The sequence below is a fragment of the Stenella coeruleoalba genome (assembly GCF_951394435.1).
Source record: "Stenella coeruleoalba genome assembly, chromosome: 13".
Classification (NCBI taxonomy): Eukaryota; Metazoa; Chordata; class Mammalia; order Artiodactyla; family Delphinidae; genus Stenella; species Stenella coeruleoalba.
The window spans coordinates 58,037,013-58,056,298 of record NC_137159.1 but is presented as its reverse complement, the minus strand read 5'-3'; the positions used below and the strand labels follow the sequence as shown (position 1 = coordinate 58,056,298).

General features: G+C 43.2%; 1 protein-coding gene across 15 annotated transcripts in view; it reads right to left on the bottom strand.

Annotated features, from left to right (window-relative positions):
- The window catches only part of SLC8A1 (solute carrier family 8 member A1), a 409,922-nt gene that overhangs the window by 51,892 nt on the left and 338,744 nt on the right, over positions 1–19,286 (bottom strand). For all 15 annotated transcript variants that reach the window (XM_079940652.1, XM_079940657.1, XM_079940646.1 and 12 more), the window contains 2 exons: positions 16,079–16,209; positions 11,774–11,873 (listed from right to left, as the gene is read on the bottom strand). In XM_079940652.1, the coding sequence (XP_079796778.1) occupies positions 11,774–11,873; positions 16,079–16,209 (231 nt within the window). The remainder of the gene's footprint in view (positions 1–11,773; positions 11,874–16,078; positions 16,210–19,286) is intronic.

Below are 19,286 nucleotides of genomic sequence, written 5' to 3'. Positions count from 1 at the left end.
CACTTACTAAGTGCCTAACTACCTTCATGCATATGGGTCAATACACACATTCCACTTAATCTCCCAGCAATCTGGTAAAGTAGGTATTATTTTCTCCATTTTAAAGATGAAGAAACGAAGGCTCACAGTTTAAGTGACTTGCTTATGAGATTTAAACTCTTTCACTTTATTGCAATTACTTGACCCATTTTTCCCAGAGAAAAAAATCTCTGTGGTTTGTCCAGCAACAATCCAATCTGATAAAAATCTAAGCTCATCTGACATTACTTTACGAAAAGTGTAATTGGGAAATAACCTACCTCCTTAAAATAAACCCCTGCATATGCTACCGTGCATAAAATATTGAATGCTCTTTCAGGGAATGAATGGATGACCCTACTTCCTTTCTTCTTCCTAAAGAGTCTGGTTTTCTTTTACTCTTTGGGAAAATCCTCTACTGGTGGTTTATGTCAGCCCTGGGGGGAAGTGGGATTTTCTTCATACTGTGGCAAACATCAATCTCTCTGCATAGAGAATGGAATGGACTCTAGATAGCTCTTGGGCAAAGACAACTCCCCTGCTTTGTGACTGCTTTCCTGGTCTCAGGACCACTTGAAGGGACTTTCTTCTGATCATGGGCTTTGTGAGTTGATCTGCCAGCAAACTGGTGATGAAAGTGGGGTGTCTAGAAATCTCATCATGGCCTCGGTTTGCCCAATACAAAGTGACTGCAATCATTCAGGGTGCACCTCATCTGCTCGTCCCTGGTCCCTTCTCTCTGTTGTGATTTTCATTGAGATGCCAGTAAACAGGGCTCTGCACTGACAGCAAAGAGGCTTTGATGATTTCCATGTTCTTGGGCACCTCACAGATTCATCTCCTGGAAACAAAGGCTAACCTCAACTACCCTTCTCTTTGGTGCTGTTGAAAAGATAAATGAGAGCTTTTTTTTTTTTTTGCGGTACGCGGGCCTCTCACTGTTGTGGCCTCTCCCGTTGCGGAGCACAGGCTCCAGACGTGCAGGCTCAGCGGCCATGGCTCACGGGCCCAGCCGCTCCGCGGCATGTGTGATCTTCCCAGACTGGGGCACGAACCCGTGTCCCCTGCATCGGCAGGCGGATCTCAATCACTGCGCCACCAGGGAAGCCTGAGACTTTTTTAAAGAGAAGTGAGAATCTTATATGTAGTGAAATCGGTTTTGGACAAGAGGATTAGCTCCTTAGTGGAATTCAGGTGGAACATCCTGTTCCCTGACTGCATGTGAACACTTCCTTTAAAGGGTAGGCTGCCTAAGGCGGGTGTTGACAATCAGATTTGTCTGTTCGTCAGTGGATTTTTCATCTCTCATAAAAAAAAAAATCCTGTAATGGAGCTGTTTGATGCTTTTCTTTAATATAAAGCATCTTTAAAATATCCCTTCCCCTCTCATTATCAATGTCTGTGGCCTATTTTCCTTATTTGGTTAAGGCATGGAGAAAACGCTGTTACATCTATAGGTCTGATCTCTAAAAGTATTTCAGGTCACTGTTTTGTCCCATAAGCCTAGGCTGAACCTCTAACCTGAACCAATATCCCTAGTAAAATAACCAGTAAACCTCTTCTTCAAAGGGAATGCAGTGGTTAAAAGAGTCACTTCATTTGTACCATTCGTATCGGCAGTGAATATTTATTCATCATTTACAGGTCAGGTACAGTTCTAGGCATTGAAACTGCAGACAAATAAGACCCCATAAAATGTCCATTCTGGTAAGGAGAGATTGATAGTAACCAAGTAAAACGAATGAACAAACATCATTTCAGATGGTGATCTGGGCTCTGAAGACACTGAAGTCAGATAGTATAATAAAGAGTGACTGGGTTGTACAGAAAGTCCTCTGAGGTGGTGACCCGTGAGCTGAGACCTTAATGCTGGGAACATCCGGACATGGAGGGAAAGCCTTCCATGCAGGGGAAAAACACTTATGCACAAGCCCTGAGGCAAGAGCAAAGTAAGAGGAATAAAAGTAATAAGCTTGTGGCCTACGGGCATTAGATTCTGGGATGCACAAGTGTGACAAGATGGAAAGAGTACCAACCTTGGCACCAGAACCTATGGGTCCAAGTGTGAATCCCAACTTCTGTTTCCCCGTCTCGTAAACAGGTTCCTCAATACCTACTGCACAGGGTTGCCGTGTGAGGCTGGTGTGAACACAAAACAACTATTCATCAAGAGCAGGGCCATTCACTTCTTTGAATGCTGCTAAACTGTTGGCCCAAGAAAGTTGTGGTCTTTGCTTCACTTAATCCTGAAGCCTCATGTCATCAAGAAACCCAGAGGTCCTTAGGTGACATCAGGGGACAGGCATGGAATAAGGGCAAAGGTGCTGGTTCCACAAATGCCAACTTGGAAAGAATAATGAGAGCGGTGCTATGTGGTGTAGCAAGTACCCTGGGTTCTGAAACAGGCTCTGTGTGACCTCGGAGGAAATTCTTTCCCTCTCTGGTCTCAGCTTCTTATTTATTCAAAAAAAGCAAGGTTGGACTAGCTGATCAGTAAGCTCCTTTTCAGGTCTGCACCAGGATTCTGGTCTAAGATGCTTTCTCAGGACAGAAGAGACAACACCCAGCCCGATGTGAACAGGCACAGGCAAGGCAGGAGAGAGGCACGGGCTGTTGGGTTTTGTCAAAGCCTGTTGGTCCAGGCAAGTGGCTTTTCACTGCAGGAGTCAGAATGACAAGGTTTTTATCAAGGCGGAAGGCTGTTAACAGCAAGAATTAATGCTGCAAGTCACTTTCACAAGGCTCCTCCGTGTGTGTGTGTGTGTGTGTGTGTGTGTGTGTGTGTGTGTGTGTGTTTTGGGGGGGGATTGGTTATGTTTTCTCCTCCTTCCACCTCGCTGGATTATGCTGAAATGTTTCCCCCACTGGAAACAGTGTACAAAGGCTCCCGCCTTGGGATGAAACCCCCCTCAATACCTCGTGCATTGATGTGGAAGCAACAACTAAAACTGTATTCACATCGCAGCAGCCGGAGCCAACAAAAGAGCTACTGGATCCAGTGATGGTGCATCGTCTGCAGAGCTGAGCTGCTGCCTCTCCTCCAAACCACATTAGAGATGTGACTCCAGGCTTACAAATAAAAACGCTGAATCATTCCCAGGCCTTTGGTACAGTGTTTTCCTCAAGATTCTGTAATAAGCAATTTAAGAGAAAAACAGCCCAACAAGCCAGTATTCTTTTCAGAAATATTAGCTAAAGCCAGGGGCCAGAAAATAATTGCTTGCTTCTCCCGCCTTCTTGTTCTCTCACCGCTGTGTGGCTGGCCTGCCTCTTTCTGAAACTAAGAGTTGAAGCTACCTGATTCAACGTTTTATTCTGCTACCACTGACATTTTAAAGTTGATAGATATCCTAGATTTGCTTTATCTACCTACCAATATGGCCCTAGAATATCTGCCATAAATAGTTTCTTTATGGAACTTACCGTCATCCTCTTTGTTACTCATGCCCTCTGCTTTTCCTCTTTCTCATTTTGGATCATAATAACCAGCCAAAAAACACTAAAATTCCACTAAGGAAACTGACAGAAAATGCAATTTAAAATATGGATTTGCATATCCAATTTGCATACACAAAAATAAATGTATTATATGGGTACAATTACATGCATTTGTATATCTGTATGTTCTGTGTATATTATATATGAATGAAATGTGTCTGAAACTCTTTGAAATATGGCATATGTACGGATGAGGGTATGTATGTGTTTATATAGATGTTTTCTAGATCAGACATGGCAGTATGATATAGGGAAAACAGGCTTTTAATCCAGTTACATGTAGATTGGAAAACATTGATTCCCACCTAAATTCATTCACTCTTTATTCAACAAATTCTTATCACTGTCAAACACTGGCCTGGGTACTAGAGAAATAGTGGTAAATAGGACAGATTTGCTGTTGTTAAAAAAAGTATTTTAATTTAGACTCTTTCTACTTCCAAGAGGACTTGAGCAGATCTGTACCTATTAATAAAGTTAAACTACTTTAAGATAAAATAGGACCAAAAAATATCTGAAGAAAGCAGAAATAAAGGACACTTTCAGACACGTAAGTTGAGTGAATATTGAATACTTGGACAAAAAAAATTGACTAAGCTTTCTGATGGTCAAAGCAAATAAGAAAACACTGAAAAAAATTAATTTGCTGAAAAAAACAAAACTCCTTTTCTTTAAACTAAAGTAGGAATTTATCATGTTTTCTTTCTTTTTTTTTGCGGTACACGGGCCTCTCACTGTTGTGGCCTCTCCCGTTGCGGAGCACAGGCTCCGGACGCGCAGGCTCAGCGGCCATGGCTCACGGGCCCAGTCGCTCCGCGGCATGTGGGATCTTCCCGGACCGGGGCACGAACCCGTGTCCCCTGCATCGGCAGGCGGACTCTCAACCACTGCACCACCAGGGAAGCCCTATCATGTTTTCTTTAACTATAGTAAGGGACATCTTGAATAATAACTCTAACTCTAAGGAAAGATACAAATACTTTTCAAATATTATACTTTAAAGGTAAAAATTAAAATTATGATTAATTTATAATCCAGTGAGAGCAGTTTTGATAGGGGCTCTGATAAAAAGTTAAAGAAGCTTTACTTTCCTGATATCTAATTCAAAGCAAGGAAGAGCAGCTACTGAATTTAACGTGACCATTAGACAGTGTGTCTTAAGCATTAGATCTCTTAAATGAGCTTTGGCCCAGTTGGTGTAATTACCCAGTTTATCTAATATGTACTCTAAGGCAGATGTTTCATTGGACTAAAGCCAGAGCTCTAAATTTCAAATAGCAGTGACATTGAGAGTAAGTCGACATTTACTGCTGAAAGTGAAAGGTCCTTCAGAGGACCCTTTAGTACTTCCATGTTCCAAAAACAGACGTCATCCATTCCAATGCCCTAACCTGTTTGTGGCCCATCAAACACACATTGTATATCTGATTTAATTATTAAAGAACAGGGCACATTGACCAGAAGTAAAGAATGTCCATGTTAAAAATAAAACCTAAACGCCTCCCTTCCTGGAACTCCAATGCTGGTCCTCCTTGGGTGATAAGACTCTCTTCCCAGGTGCCAAGGCCATATTGACTTGCTGTGCACATGCTGGTCTGTTGTCTTTTTTTTCTTGAAACCTTGAAGAAACGTATCCCTGACTTGTATAATGTTCTTTGTTCTGACGAGATATAAGACTGTGCTGAAAAACATGCTTCTCAGGAGCAGTTTCTCAGAGTAATCTGGGAAGCTGTCTTGCAGGCTATAGTCTTCAGTTTGGCTCAAATAAAACTCTTTTCTATTTTTATTATAGACTATTGATTATTTTCATTGACATGGTAGACAAGCAATAAATGGTAACATTATTTAAGCAGAAAGTGGGCTGAAATTTTATACACAGGTTTTGGACCAACTTCCTTAGAGGTAACTGTACCTACCATTTCTCAGGAAACCTCAGCTTTTTTCATGAACCTCAGTCAATTTCTATTTTTACATAAAGGATAATTAAGAATCTTTATCGTCACACAAGAAACAGGACAAAAATGAAAACTCCCAAATCCCTAACACCCTCTTTGTTTTTCTGATTTTCTCAAAGTCACATGAAGTCTGTGTCAAACCTGACCTAGCAGGATTATTTTTTTTCAGCTGCTTAAATGGGATTTCCATATGACCCAGGGGTTTATGCATTAAGTAATGAGAGTGTCTCCATAGTAATGATGTTTGATAATAGATCCTAGAAAGATTCCTGCTTAGACCAGATGGCACGGCAACCCCTTGAAACTCACTGGAGGTACCATTTTTATTATTTATTATTTAGGACTTGGGCAGTGGATCAGTCTTCAGGTTGACAGGATTGTCAAAGTGAATTATTGTTCACGGGCACCATTGAGGTGACAGTTTTTGCTATTAAATAATTCAGCTTATCTGAGAGCACTTATTACTCTACATAACATGCATGGATGAAAGACCGATGACAGAAGCATCCCCCAAACTGAGCTAGTCTCCAGACTGGAATGGTAGACTCAGCAGACCACACCCACTCCACCTGTTTATTTAGCTGGTGTCGCTGTCTCTGATTTTAATCTATTGTGAAGTGTAGTGAGGGTGGACAGGCCAGTCACGTCTAAGATCCCGGCCTCCTGTTGAATGTCTACCCTTCTTCTGTCAAGGATTCCACAGGGATTTCTGGGCTCCAATTACCAAGCAGGAAGAAAATTAGAAATATTCGAATTGTCCTCTCACTTCGTTTCTTTTCAAACAATGGAAGACTATCTTCTCATCCCTTTCCTTCTAGGAGAATAGATGTGAATTGCATGCTGCTATTATGCTGAATATTTAATATAAGCAAGCCAGGAAGGTGGGCAGAGTGTATTTTTTTTTTCCATTGCTCAGAATCAGGTGGTCCATGAAACATGCTGCCATCGGGGCTGCTGTAAAAATACAGCAGACATCCACAGAGCTCCCAAAGTTCTATACTGGCTGGTTTCTTAGAACTCGCCTGGTCCAACCCTCTCATTTTACTGATGGTGACACTCAAATTCGGAAAGATTAAATACTTTGTCAAGTTATACAGTTGACAAGAGACAGAATCAAGACTACAAAAAGGCTTCTTTTTTTGGCCACTTTTGAGTGTTCCTTCATTATGAGAAGTCCAACAGATATTATATCAGATATGCAAAATCGATGTCAAAAGTAAAAGGATTTGAGAAAAAGCCTTAATGCGGGATACTTAGAATGATCAGGTAAAAGAGGGGGCAGTGTGATGATGTTCTTGAAAGAATGTCACCAATTACTAGGCAGGAGAAGACTACAGATGCACCTAGGGAAACAAACACTTCCCTCTTTAGAGAATTGACTGGTGCCTTCCCTGAAGGAAACATGAGCTGGGCTTAAGGAGATTTAACAAATATTAAGGGGAAGAAAAACCCTTCATATTTCAATCTGCAGCTCAGTTATGCAAATGAATAAAGATACAGGCCATATAAGGTGCCTGTCTCTGTGCCTGTGTTTTGTGTATCTGCATGTATGCACACATACATGTCTGCATGCATCTGCGTATGTATGTCTACAGGTGTTCTATGTGTGTGTGTGTGCATGTGTGTGTGTGCTCAGGACTCAGGCACAGCGAGTGAGTGCACTTCTCACCCAGAAGAGAATCCCAGGCCGACATGTACCCCAGCGCTGACATTCACCAGCTTTGGCATCTTGGGCAAGTCGTCACATTGTTTTCCTGAATCTCACTCGCCTTATCTATCAAACGGCATGTGTAATACTACAAGGCAAAAAGGTCAACCAGTGTTTTTAGTCCCCTAGCCTTTTTAGTAATTAAACTGAATTGACTGCCTTTCCACAAAATTTGGTTCTATTTTATCGTAGAATATTCAAGAAGTTTGCCTCTCAAATAACCAACTGTGCTATCCCAATGCACAGACAGTCCTTGTGAAAATACGCGTTGCCTTGATCAATCCTTACGGCAACTCCATGAGTGAGGAACAGTTTTCTCCACTTTACACACGAGGGGACTGAGATTTAGAGGGGAAGGAATCTGCCTAGAGTCACCCAGGGAGTTTTTGGAGGTCTGGGACACAAATCCACATCTTACTCCAAAGCCAGGCTTGCCATCACTCTGTCCTTCACCTCACCACCACCCAAGGCTGCTGGAAAGAACAACAATGTTCCGGCTGTGGAACTGGCACTGGCATCCTGGTTCTCTTTACCCAGCTAACCTTTGCCCTCTTCCCTGAAACATCTGTTTCTCCCTCGTAGCCCAGCTGGTCCACAGTCTCTTAAAGCCAACCCTCCGTTCTGCCCCAGCCGAGACACCAGAAAGATGGCGGCACTGGGGGAAATTCAAACCAGACACACAGTGAGTGCTGGTTTCCCTTGGAAATACATCGGCTGCCACATCTTAAAGCACCTGATTGGGCTTCCCTGGTGGCGCAGTGGATGAGGGTCCGCCTGCCGAGGCAGGGGACGCGGGTTCGTGCCCCGGTCCGGGAAGATCCCACATGCCGCAGAGCGGCTGGGCCCGTGAGCCATGGCCGCTGAGCCTGCGCGTCCGGAGCCTGTGCCCCGCAACGGGAGAGGCCACAACAGTGAGAGGTCCGCGTACAGCCAAAAAAAAAAAAAAAAGCACCTGATGGTACTAGACTTGCCTTGTAAATTTCTGACAGGCATTTCACTACCGCTACCGCTCCTGGTATTCTATGCAGGGAAAGACAGAAGGAGAACTGCCAGGACATGACTATATAATCCCTTCCTAATCCCTTGAGTCTCATAAGTCCTTTAACTCTTCAAATATTGAACTATAAGAACTTGGTTTACAGAAACATTATGGTCATAGGAGGCCCAGGGACTGAGCTATGAAATTCAGAGAAGACAGGAGGACCAAAAGACAGCCAGGGGGTTACCTTGAAATTAGCTTAAATATAATCAGTGGGAAACAGAAGCAAAATCCTAGTTATAAAATTATTACTTTTGTTTAGCAAGATAGATCATCTCAATTTTGCACAGAAAATTGCACAGGAAAAAGCCTCCCAGTAGAGACATTTAAAAGCAATTTAACATTTTTAATAAGGCAACTGTTTCTGATTCTCAACTATTTAGCCATGAAATCTTAAAATCCAATGAAAGTCTGTTTTCAAGAAATACTGCTTTACAAATTGTATTGTCTACTTAACAACCCAAGAATAGTAACATTCTTTAGAGACTTAAATTTAATCCTAATGACAACATCTAAGCTTCCTAACTGCCCTTCATGTAATTTAATGGCTATAAGCTATGGGTTTGCTTCTCTGATATTTTGTCTCAAAATTGTAAAGAAGATCCATTTTACCCAGCAGCCTGCAAATTTCTGAGCCATTTTGTCTTGTTCCCAAGCAGTCACTTAGAAACATAAAACAGAATATATTGCATGATCAATAAGAACCTTTGAGAGGTTGGGCATTTCATTCATGAACCGTTCTTCAAAGGATCTGAGTGGGAGTTATTCTCATCATGTAAGTGCTGAAACCATGGCACCAGGAGAGGTGACGAGGCCAGCGTCACTCCATGAGCCAGATGGGAGGAGCAATTTTCCTCACTTGGAAATGTCTCGCTCTTCAGGGCAGTGGACAGCACATTGGACTAGTGTTTGGTAGATCAGGGCTCTGGGCTATACCTTCCAAAGGCAAGTTGCCTTGCTGAGGCCCAGATTCTTCCTCCAGAAGGTCAGGATGATCATAATACTGACCTCATGAGATTCCGAGAGCATTTGATTCAACATAAGAAAGTACTGGCCAACCAAAATCTTCCCCTTTAAAGTAAGAATGTCTTAGCATCTTTAGAGTTGTTTCTCTGTATACCTATTCTAACCAGGAGCAAATAAATACACAACTTTGTTTGCAACATAATCACTCTTGCTGTTTAAAACCACCCTTTTCCATTGCCATAGACTGGACATAAAATGTTTACCTTGGTCCCTGAAAGTTACAAAAATGTGTGAATGAACCAACACAAACCACTCCATGGCTAGAAAAGCAAATTCAGCAACGACGTGTCTATGGATGGCGTCTTTTTGGCTACCATCCAATGCAGCCTCTATGCACACTTCCTGTCTCCCTCCATGGCTTTGTTGTTCTCCATGACTAGCTCACCATCGTACAGACACCTTATTTGACTTCTTGCTTATTTTACTTATTTGCTGTCTCCTGCCAGTAGATGGTAAGCTTCATGCAGGGTTATTTGTCTTTTTCATTCACTGCCATAGCCTTCTCAGCAAGAACAATGAATGATTGACATATAGAAAAATGAATGAATGAGGTCCAGTTCGTGACCATCGTACAAATACTCATATATCTGCAGTCAAAGGAAACCTGGAAACTATTAGAAATGGTCTGTTAAGGCTTATGCTGCTTTTAGTGTTTCAATTCTAGTATGTCAAAGCCCATAAAATAATTTGTTTGTTTTTTTTTTTTGCAGTACGCGGGCGTCTCACTGCTGTGGCCTCTCCCATTGTGGAGCACAGGCTCTGGACGCGCAGGCTCAGCGGCCATGGCTCACGGGCCCAGCTGCTCTGCGGCATGTGGGATTCTCCCGGATCGGGGCACGAACCCGCATCCCCAGCATCGGCAGGCGGACTCCCAACCACCGCGCCACCAGGGAAGCCCTGGTTATTTTTCAATATTTTCTACCACTGGCCTTGTCAACAGTTTCTTATTCAAGTTATCTTTGTCCCTTTAGTTTTTGTTCTCTCTACGAAGAAGGAATATAGCTCACGCCTCAGGTATTAATCTTAGATTTATAGAAAAAATACAAGCCATAATGAGGGAGTACTATAGACTGAATATTTGCATCCCTCCCAAATTCATATGTTGAAACCTAATTCTCAATATGATGGTTATATAGAGGTGGGGCCTTTGGAAGATGATTAGCTCCTCATCAATGGGATTAATGCCCTTATAAAAGAGACCTTGGAGAGCTCCCTCATCCCTTCCCCTATGTGGGGACAGAGTGAGAAGCTTATGAGACAGGAAGCAGGCTCTCACCAGGCGCCAAATCTACCAGGGCCTTCATCTTGGACTTCCAGCCTTTAGAACTGCCAGAAATAAGTTTCTGTAGTTTACAAGTCACCCAGTCTGTGGTATTTTGTCATAGCAGTCCAAAAGGACTGAGACACGGAGTCCCCACCTCCATTAGAACTTATGCGTACATTTCAGATCTACTCCCCTAAGCAATTACTCATCATTTACTGTTCATAAATTTCCACTGTATACTCTACTGCAAGAAACCAAAGTGTGATTATTAACAGCACTAATAATAAACAGGCACAAACGTTTTTTATCACCCTCTGTTCCCACAGTACTTGGGAGATCTGTCAAATTATTCTGTGGCAGATTGGAAAGACAGAGTTGTGTTAGAAGTCATGACCCAACCGCTAGTGACGCTGTTTCCATATTTTCCAGTCTGGGAAACACTAGTTAGAAAATTCTAGTTTTATTCATTAGCTGCAAGAGTAGAAAATGAGCCTGCGGTGATCTTTAAAGAGAAAGAACCAGTGGAAATGAAACAGAAGAACTGAAAACCAGAAAATCCCATGAGAGTGTTGCTTTCCTGAATCGTTGAAAGGGGCTTTCCTCCGCCTTTTTACAACCACACAGAGAGTGGACAAGGTTTGGTGACACAGAAAAGGGATACTTCTTTCTGAATTTAATTTCCTCAGGTGTCTGGCTCCTTGAGTTTGCAACCCTCTTCATTTTATAGGATCTTCCTAAATAAAACTCCACACTTTGCTTGTATAGGAAGAAACAGAATGTGATTCTATTTTCACTTCCAGAGCCAGTGCAAACACTTATTTGTTAGATGTTGTTGAAGAGAGTGAAAAATGATGCAGATGATGGTGGTGAAGTGTCTTAACGTCACCCTGTCCCACCTATGATTTTGATGGTTCCTTTCTGACCTGCACTTAGTCACTTCTCCTGCTCTCAGGGAATTTTCCAGATAAACCCTGTGATTGGCTATCCATGAGTAAGAGACACAGTAGGCTTTAAATTTATCTTGTCTATTTCCAGAGAGAAAGACGCAATGTAGACAGAGAAGGATGTCCTGTTTGAAGACATTTGCTTCATCTTAGAAAGTCTGAATTCGTCCCCAAAATGTGCATGTACATTACAAATACATTTATTTCTCTTTTAATTTTATCATGGAGAGTCTTTGGTGCTTTGGCCTAAACCAAGTGGTGACGGCAGGAAAAGTAAGCTCGGGACATTATCATTAATAATATGCAGAGAAAAGCACTCACCAGCACTGACAGTGATCGCTTCGATAAACTGCTCTCTCCAGCTGTTCGTCCCAACCACGAGGGCTAGGTTTGTCTTCTTAATAAGTTTGTCCACGGTACTCTAGAGAGGTTGAAAAGAATCAGAAAATAATTGTCGGGTTGGTTAATGCCTCGGGAAATCTCAGACCTTGATGATTTTAAAACCCCCGAGTTATCTAAAGGGTAGCAGATGTTAGGCTCAGAGCAACAGTATTGACATCAAACACTGTTACGATTATGCAAACAAGCATCGTCCTTTCTTGGAAACATCCTGAAATGGAAACTTCTTCATAGCAAATACAAGCCTCCTTCACTGCCTAAGAGCCAAGGAAGAATAGCCTCACCGGTTACAACTGAGGATGTTGCAAAAGCCCATCCCTTTCCCTCGGACGCTTCATGAACTTGCTTCTCTCCTGGTTTCATCTAGAGTGTGTGTCTGCAACTGAATTAACCTATGCCCTGCTCAGCACTACCTATCGGTGGATAACTGGAAGCGGCAGAGAGATGACGAAACAAAACCTGTTCTTACTATACTTTTGTTGATCAATGAAATGCAGCCAGACAGCAAAGCGTCAAGGCTGCTGCTGTATGATCATTAATAAATGGATTTTCCTGTGGCTACTGGTTTTGTCAGCCTGGTGGCTGGTAGAGAATTCATCTCACCTGACTCCTGCGGCAAACAAGAAAAGACAAAAACAGTCAATTTGTATGGTTCAGGGCAAACTGCAATGACCTTGCACTGAATCTCCCCCTGCTTTACTAGCTCTGAGCCTCTTATTTTTCTTTTTCTTTAAGACCTTGTTTAGGCACTTGCTTCTGTACAATTAGCACTCTTAGCTTTCCAAATGAATGTCAGTTCACGGAACCGCAGAAGCAGTCAAGCGTTCACAAGAAAACTAAGTAAGAAGATGCACCCAAAGCGCTACCACAAATCACAGCAATTACAGGGAGAAGGGTCACTTCCGGAACGTGAAGCTGTTCTTCCCAGAGAGACGACCACACCGACTTGTCCACGACGTGCCCCACCCTTACTGTCAGAGCATCCTCGAATTCCCACTTATTGCAAAGAGTCAGAAAACACGTATTATTTGTCTTAGGTCAAAATCTGTACATGTTTAGTGCAGTGTCCCTGAATTGACTAAGGTTTGAGAGAGCGTGTTATTAGCTAACTGGGAGGAAGGAAAATGCAATCCCAGGGGCCCGTGCAGAAGGCCAAAGCTACATCAGAATGTCAAGTGTGTTCGTTCAACCGTCATTGCAACTGACTTGAAACACTGAGATGATAATAAACATGAAAGGGCCCATCTCCAACTGGCCCACTCTGTATTTTCAACATCATCCTTTGCTAGATTGTTTGTCCTTATGGTGGTGACCTTTTGGCCTCTAGCTTTGTGTCTAGAACTGCCAGTGCCACTGATAATAGCTGTAACCATCAGGGCTCTTGGCCGCCATAGCCAGAGGCACATGACAAGCATCTGACTTTTCTCTGGACTTGGCCAATCTCATCAAGCACTCTGAGTGTCTCAGTTGATGCCAAATCAAAGTTCTTGTTTTTTTTTTGTTTTTTTTTTGCGGTACGCGGGCCTCTCACTGTTGTGGCCTCTCCCGTTGTGGAGCACAGGCTCCGGACGCGCAGGCTCAACAGCCATGGCTCACGGGCCCAGCCGCTCCGCGGCATGTGGGATCTTCCCGGGCCGGGGCACGAACCTGTGTCCCCTGCATCGGCAGGCGGACTCTCAACCACTGTGCCACCAGGGAAGCCCCTGTGTAGAATGTAACAAGAAATAACCTTGACTTTTCCTAAATGTGATGGAAACTTGGGGCAGGTCTCTCCAAGGAAGCCCTCTTTACTCTAAAGCCAAGGCAGAGAATCCCACTTTCTGGGGGATAAATAATTGAAGAGTGAAACTGCTCTAACAGTTAAACACAGACTCGCCTCAGAAAATCTCTCTGAAGAACAAAGTTTTAAGATAAACTAAACTTAAAATGTATATTATAAAATGTATATATATGTATATATAATGTATATATATAAAACCTCGGGTAGATTGTAAACTTTAGTTCATGTTAACCCTGGCGGACTATGAGACAGCCTGGGCTCTTCCCTGGACTTAATTTACATATGTGTCCTCTCTTGACCTATAGGAGGAGAGGAGTGAACAGGAGAGGACCTATAGGAGGAGAGGAGGAATTTGAAATTTGATCCTTGAACTTTGCCACGGACACTGACCTGGAGGTTTCCTATATGTCAGTCATTAGCTCTTCACGGTGCTAGTCTGTAGCAATAGTTTTAACCTCAGCCATGGGTGTTAGAAAAGTCCAGCCCTTGGTCACAACATAGTAAACAAGAACCCAGTGGGCAAAGCAGACTCGGACATTGTGAGGTATCAGCCAGATTTGGGTCTTTAATGCAGTTCTGAGGGCTTTGAACAATTTCTTTAAAACGGCTATGGTCTAGAAAAAATTTCCTAAACAAATAATATGATATCAACATTGATGCTACAGGGCACTTCAGAAACATGCCCCAAGGTACCCTTCAGTGTTACCAGTAACTGTCCTGATGAACTTTGAGCAGATGGGAGGAAACAGTCTAGGGAAGATATTCTAGGAAGATAAGTACCCCAAACAACGGGAATTATGGAAAGAGACTTGGTTGACTTTCAAATGCTCGGATCATTGGAGTGGTTACCAGAGAGAGCTTTGGACACAAGAAAACTTTTATGCCTAGAAGACTGTGCCCTGCCGTACCCTTCCTACAGGAAGTGGCCGTGATTTCTCTCCCTGGTCATGGGTGCATGGAAGGGAAGTGCTCGGGGTGGTCCCGTGAGGAAGAGGGCATACAATCATTCCCCATGAGAGTCCTGGGAGGGGTGGGGGACAAGCGTTCACAGAAAATGCCAAGCTGTAGAATCTCTGTGGTCGCAAGTGGCACCATGCCCTCTGGTTCCAGGTGAAAAGAGGGCGCGTGACGAAGAGTGAAGATGGAGACGGGAACAGACTGGTCCACAGAAATGGACAGTCTCAGATATCCGTGCCTCAGGAATCTCAGGGAACTTGTGCATATACCAGTCAAGTGTGTGCAGCGAGCCAGGTTCTGGATGAAACGCCAGGTGGGCTCTGATGGTGGGGGTCTGCCTAGAAAGCACTAGTCCCAGGGTCTGCCCTGCTCTTTCTTTCTGTGGGAACGAATGAGAGGAGTTAACACATACATCCACAGTGGCCTGAAGGGGAAAGTTTAATTGTGTTGTTTATCTTTTAAATGCCACTTTAATTTGCAAAGACATTTTTCTTTCCACCTGTCGCCTCTCAGGCACCTTCATTTGTGAACTAAATTAGAAAAATACTGAACGGGCCCAGCAAAAGGTAAAGAAGCCACTACTGTGAGAACTCCAGATATGATCCTGAGGCTTTTAGGCTGGTGACCTGATTCTCCCTTTGGGAATTTTCATTCTGGTTTTCCAAACAGGAGCAGAATCTGCTTTAAAAAAAATAAGTGGGGAAAATGCTGCTGTGCTCTGGCTTGTCGTTCTGGAAAACCAGAGAGAGGCTGCTCTTTTTCATGTCCCACTACAGAACGCAGGTGCGGCTCCCCCGGGGGCTTCTAGGTGTGAGGACCACGTGAGTGAAAAGGGATGGGAGCTGGGGCAGGGGCCGAGGGAGCAGCTAAGAGTGGTCCAAAAGGTTCATTTCAAAGTCCTAAGCTCATTCTAAGGCCCATCTGCTTACCTTCTGAAAAATGACTTTCCTCATCTAGAGAACTGGAAATCCAATTTCATCAGGGCAGTTATAAACCCTCCAGTTACAGGCACTCTGCCTTCAGTTTGTTGATTGTGCTCAAGTGTCCTAGGATCTTAAGAAGGTGACTACAGGGAAAGCTTACCATCCTTCCTCCGAAACAAAAGCCTCATTTTCCGCAGTGTCAAGGCTTTGCTTCTACAAGATTGATTAGCTTTTTCAAACAAAGCACCGTTTCTTCCACACATAACAGTCTCTTGGAATCCATCTTTGCCTCTTCCTTGCTATCCAAAGCCCTCCCTTTAGGGTGCCTCTGACCTCACACAGTGATGTGTGCCACCCACCAGACCCTGGTTCTGACACCGTTTAGTTTATAGGATCTCCTGTTTCCCTAGCAACTCGCGAATCCCATTTCTGCTCTAAAGGCCTCTCCATCAACGAGCCAGTTCCTGAAGTTACATCTGCCTCTCGTACGGCATAGACTGACACTGTGAACCGTCTCGGTGCAGAGATGGGCCTGGCCTCCCTGGTGGGCAATGCTGGTGCGCGTACCTTGAACTCATAGGATTCTTCAATGATCACTTCCAGCCTGGTGTGCTCTCCCAGAATGGGACGCCCCATTTCTGCAATGCGCCTCTCCTCCTCTTCTTTGCTGGTCAGCGGCTGCTTGTCGTCATATTCGTCTGTGAAAGGGAAGGGCAAGAGAGTGAGAACGCATTCAAATTTATTTGGAAATCCCCGGATCCTGCTACAAGAAAACCAAGAAGGAAGGAAGCCCTGATGACCTACTGAAAGCCCCTGGGGTGGTGCTGTAAGGCTGGAGGGGAGAATTGGACAGACGCTTGTTGTGTGGGGCAGTGATCACTCTGACGGCAAGTGATGGTAATATCCCACAACCTAAGCACCTGCCAAAGGGCACATCAAGAAAAGCAACTTATAGGGCCATATCACTGGTAAAGACTCTGTCCACATGTTGTCTGCGTTGAGGGAATCACCCAGCTGTCCCCTGGGACACTGGCTCACCTGGCTGGCTGTACACATCCTTTTAGCACATGACCAAGAGGAAACACAATTAAAGTTCCAGAGCGACTCAAGGAATGTAAGACTCTGGCCTCCTCTTCTCCACTTTCTAGAGGCAAAGAAAATGGCCCAGGGCCAAAGAGACGATAGATGGGAAATTCCGATCTTAGCCTCTCACTTGCCAAGAGCCCCTGCTGCAAGTTAAGAAGCAAAACATCCACGAATTCCACGGGTCAGTAAGACGCCTGCGCTCCAGAGCTGCCTCCCTCTGGTGCAAAGCTGAGATGGGTTGGGAGGACCCTGACCACGTTAACGTTAAAGGAAACAGGGAGAGCGAGGGTGAGGCCTTTGGGAAGTTCATACTTACTCACCATGGGGGCATGATTATTTCCGGAACCACCATGTAGCTTACAATCCAGGAGAGGCTAGTGGGTGCTCAGAAAATGCTAATGGACTTGAGAGTCCATTAATGAGGGGGAGCTCACAGTTGGGTCCTCTCTGTGTGAAGGTCATTAGGATAAATCCCAGACTGAAAAGGCCACGCACGTGTGAAGGACAAACAGTACTCCTGTAACCACTCAGCCTCCTGTCCTCAGGCTCACGATGCTGGAACAAGACAGGCCACTTCCCCTCACAGTCAAGCTGAATGGACCTCATCTCCAAGGAAGTAGTCTTGGTGGTACAGAAAGACCACAGCCCTGATGCCCTTGCTTCTAGAACCTTCCAGGCAAACTGCCTGCAACGGGAGTCTGTTGACTGAGGAGAGATGAGGAAGGGAGGGACTTCTAGCCCAGACTCCTTGCCTTTTGCATTTAGGCATCAGCTATTGCAGGAGTCCACATCTCCCATCCCATCCCACCCATACATGGCTTCCCTCTGCTGAGGGACCCTGCCTTGGTGGCTTCATTTCATGCTCTAGCAAATGATGCAGAAGACTAGTTCCTAGGCCAGTCGTTGATTACTGAGCCATGGAGCAGTTGGGCTAGAGGCACTGCTAGCATTTTACATACGAAGTGTCAAAACCAAGCAAAAGGCAAAAGCAGAAGGTAGCATATCAAAGAATTCTTTACTATGTATTCAATAGTGTCTTCCTAAAAATATATTTCAGAATCTGCTTTCCTACCCTCAGTAATTACAGGGCCCCAAAGAAATTCGAAGAAGACTAAAAATAAGCGATCTTGGACTAGCCAAAGTCTGCTAAGTGTTAGCAGATGCACAAGAGAGGTGCAAGTAGATTCCTTTTAATGGTAAAAGTTATAATATTTCTCAGAGTAGGCTTGGGAGGTTATGACCCAAGGGAAGGCAAAGGTTTTTGATTGGTGTCCCCATGACTTGCCCTTGAAATTACGTGTGCAGAGTCAAGGGGGTGAGCTGAGGTATGTGAAGTTCCATTTATCCAATGCTCAAACCAATCATATTTTGATTCCCACTGCTTTCTGATCTTAAGCCCAGGAAAATGTTATTAGAGTTTTCGTAGGAGCAGGTTCTATTAGTGTCTTTGTTCATAACCCTGGCTGAGAGACATGGAGACTTAGTCAAATAAGAATTATTTTTCCAGAAGAAAAACTATTACAACTTAGATTTTAATTTGAATTACAAAGCCATTTGGGAGAGAATATTTATTATGTCCCCCTTTTAATAGTTTACTTATAAATGGGAAGTTGCTTTTAATGGGATTCAAGTCAATTTAGGTAAAAAAAAATAGAGAAATTATGAAAGAAAGGTGATGCGGTGGCATTGTTGAAAGCCGCATTTCGCAAAATGAAATGATTTGGAACATGGTATTAAATGAACGGACGTGGTAGTAAATGAAATCAAATCACATAGTGAGTGAAAAGGTTATTCCCTTTTTAATCCTCCTTCAGTCCTTATGATGAAGAAGTTTGGTGCTGTCAGGTCTGTAACTAGTTCTTGACATTAGGGTTTCTACCATTTACGAAAGAGAAAATAGCTCTCAGGCATAGAGCATTTGACTGCATTGAGCTAGAAGTAATAACTTTTTTCATTCTAAAAATTTTAACCTTACTTTCTCTATGTGATAAATACTAGCTTTCTATTAGTGTTAGTAACTTAAAGTTTTTTTTTTTTTAAACAAATCTAGTGAAGTAAAAACATGAGGCAAAAAATTGCATGAAGTAAATAATAGCATAGTTGGTATGCGGCCTAAGGAAATATTGTAAAAGAGGTATGCGAAAGAACAAAATTTTAGGAATTAATACTTAAACAGATTTTATACTAACCTAAAGAAAAGCAGGAACCTTGTTTCTATCACTTTCTACATTCTTGCTCCAAGCTAGACTTGAATTTAATGCCACACTTTATTCCACTGTCTACCCATCTGGAAAACCTTCCCCATTTTCATCTAGCTAAATCCTACTTACCTTTCAAAACCCTACCTCTTCTCGCATGAAATATCCCTCAATTGACCTATTTAGGAATGACCACTCTAACTTTAAATTAATTCTGAATATTTGTTGTGTGTACATATTAAACGAGGACACTTCTAATATACTACTTTTTAATATTTAAACTACCTTTACATACAGATATCCAACGTGTAAACTTACCAAGATAGAACAATATGTCTCATTGCTCTTTGGATTTTCCTCATATCCCTCAGAGCCTATTACTATGTATGGAAAGTAGTAGGTGCCCAATAAGTATTTGTCATGTGACTGTCCAACTCACTGTTAGACAAGCCTCTTCTTTGCTCTATGCATATAGTAAAGACCATTTGTTC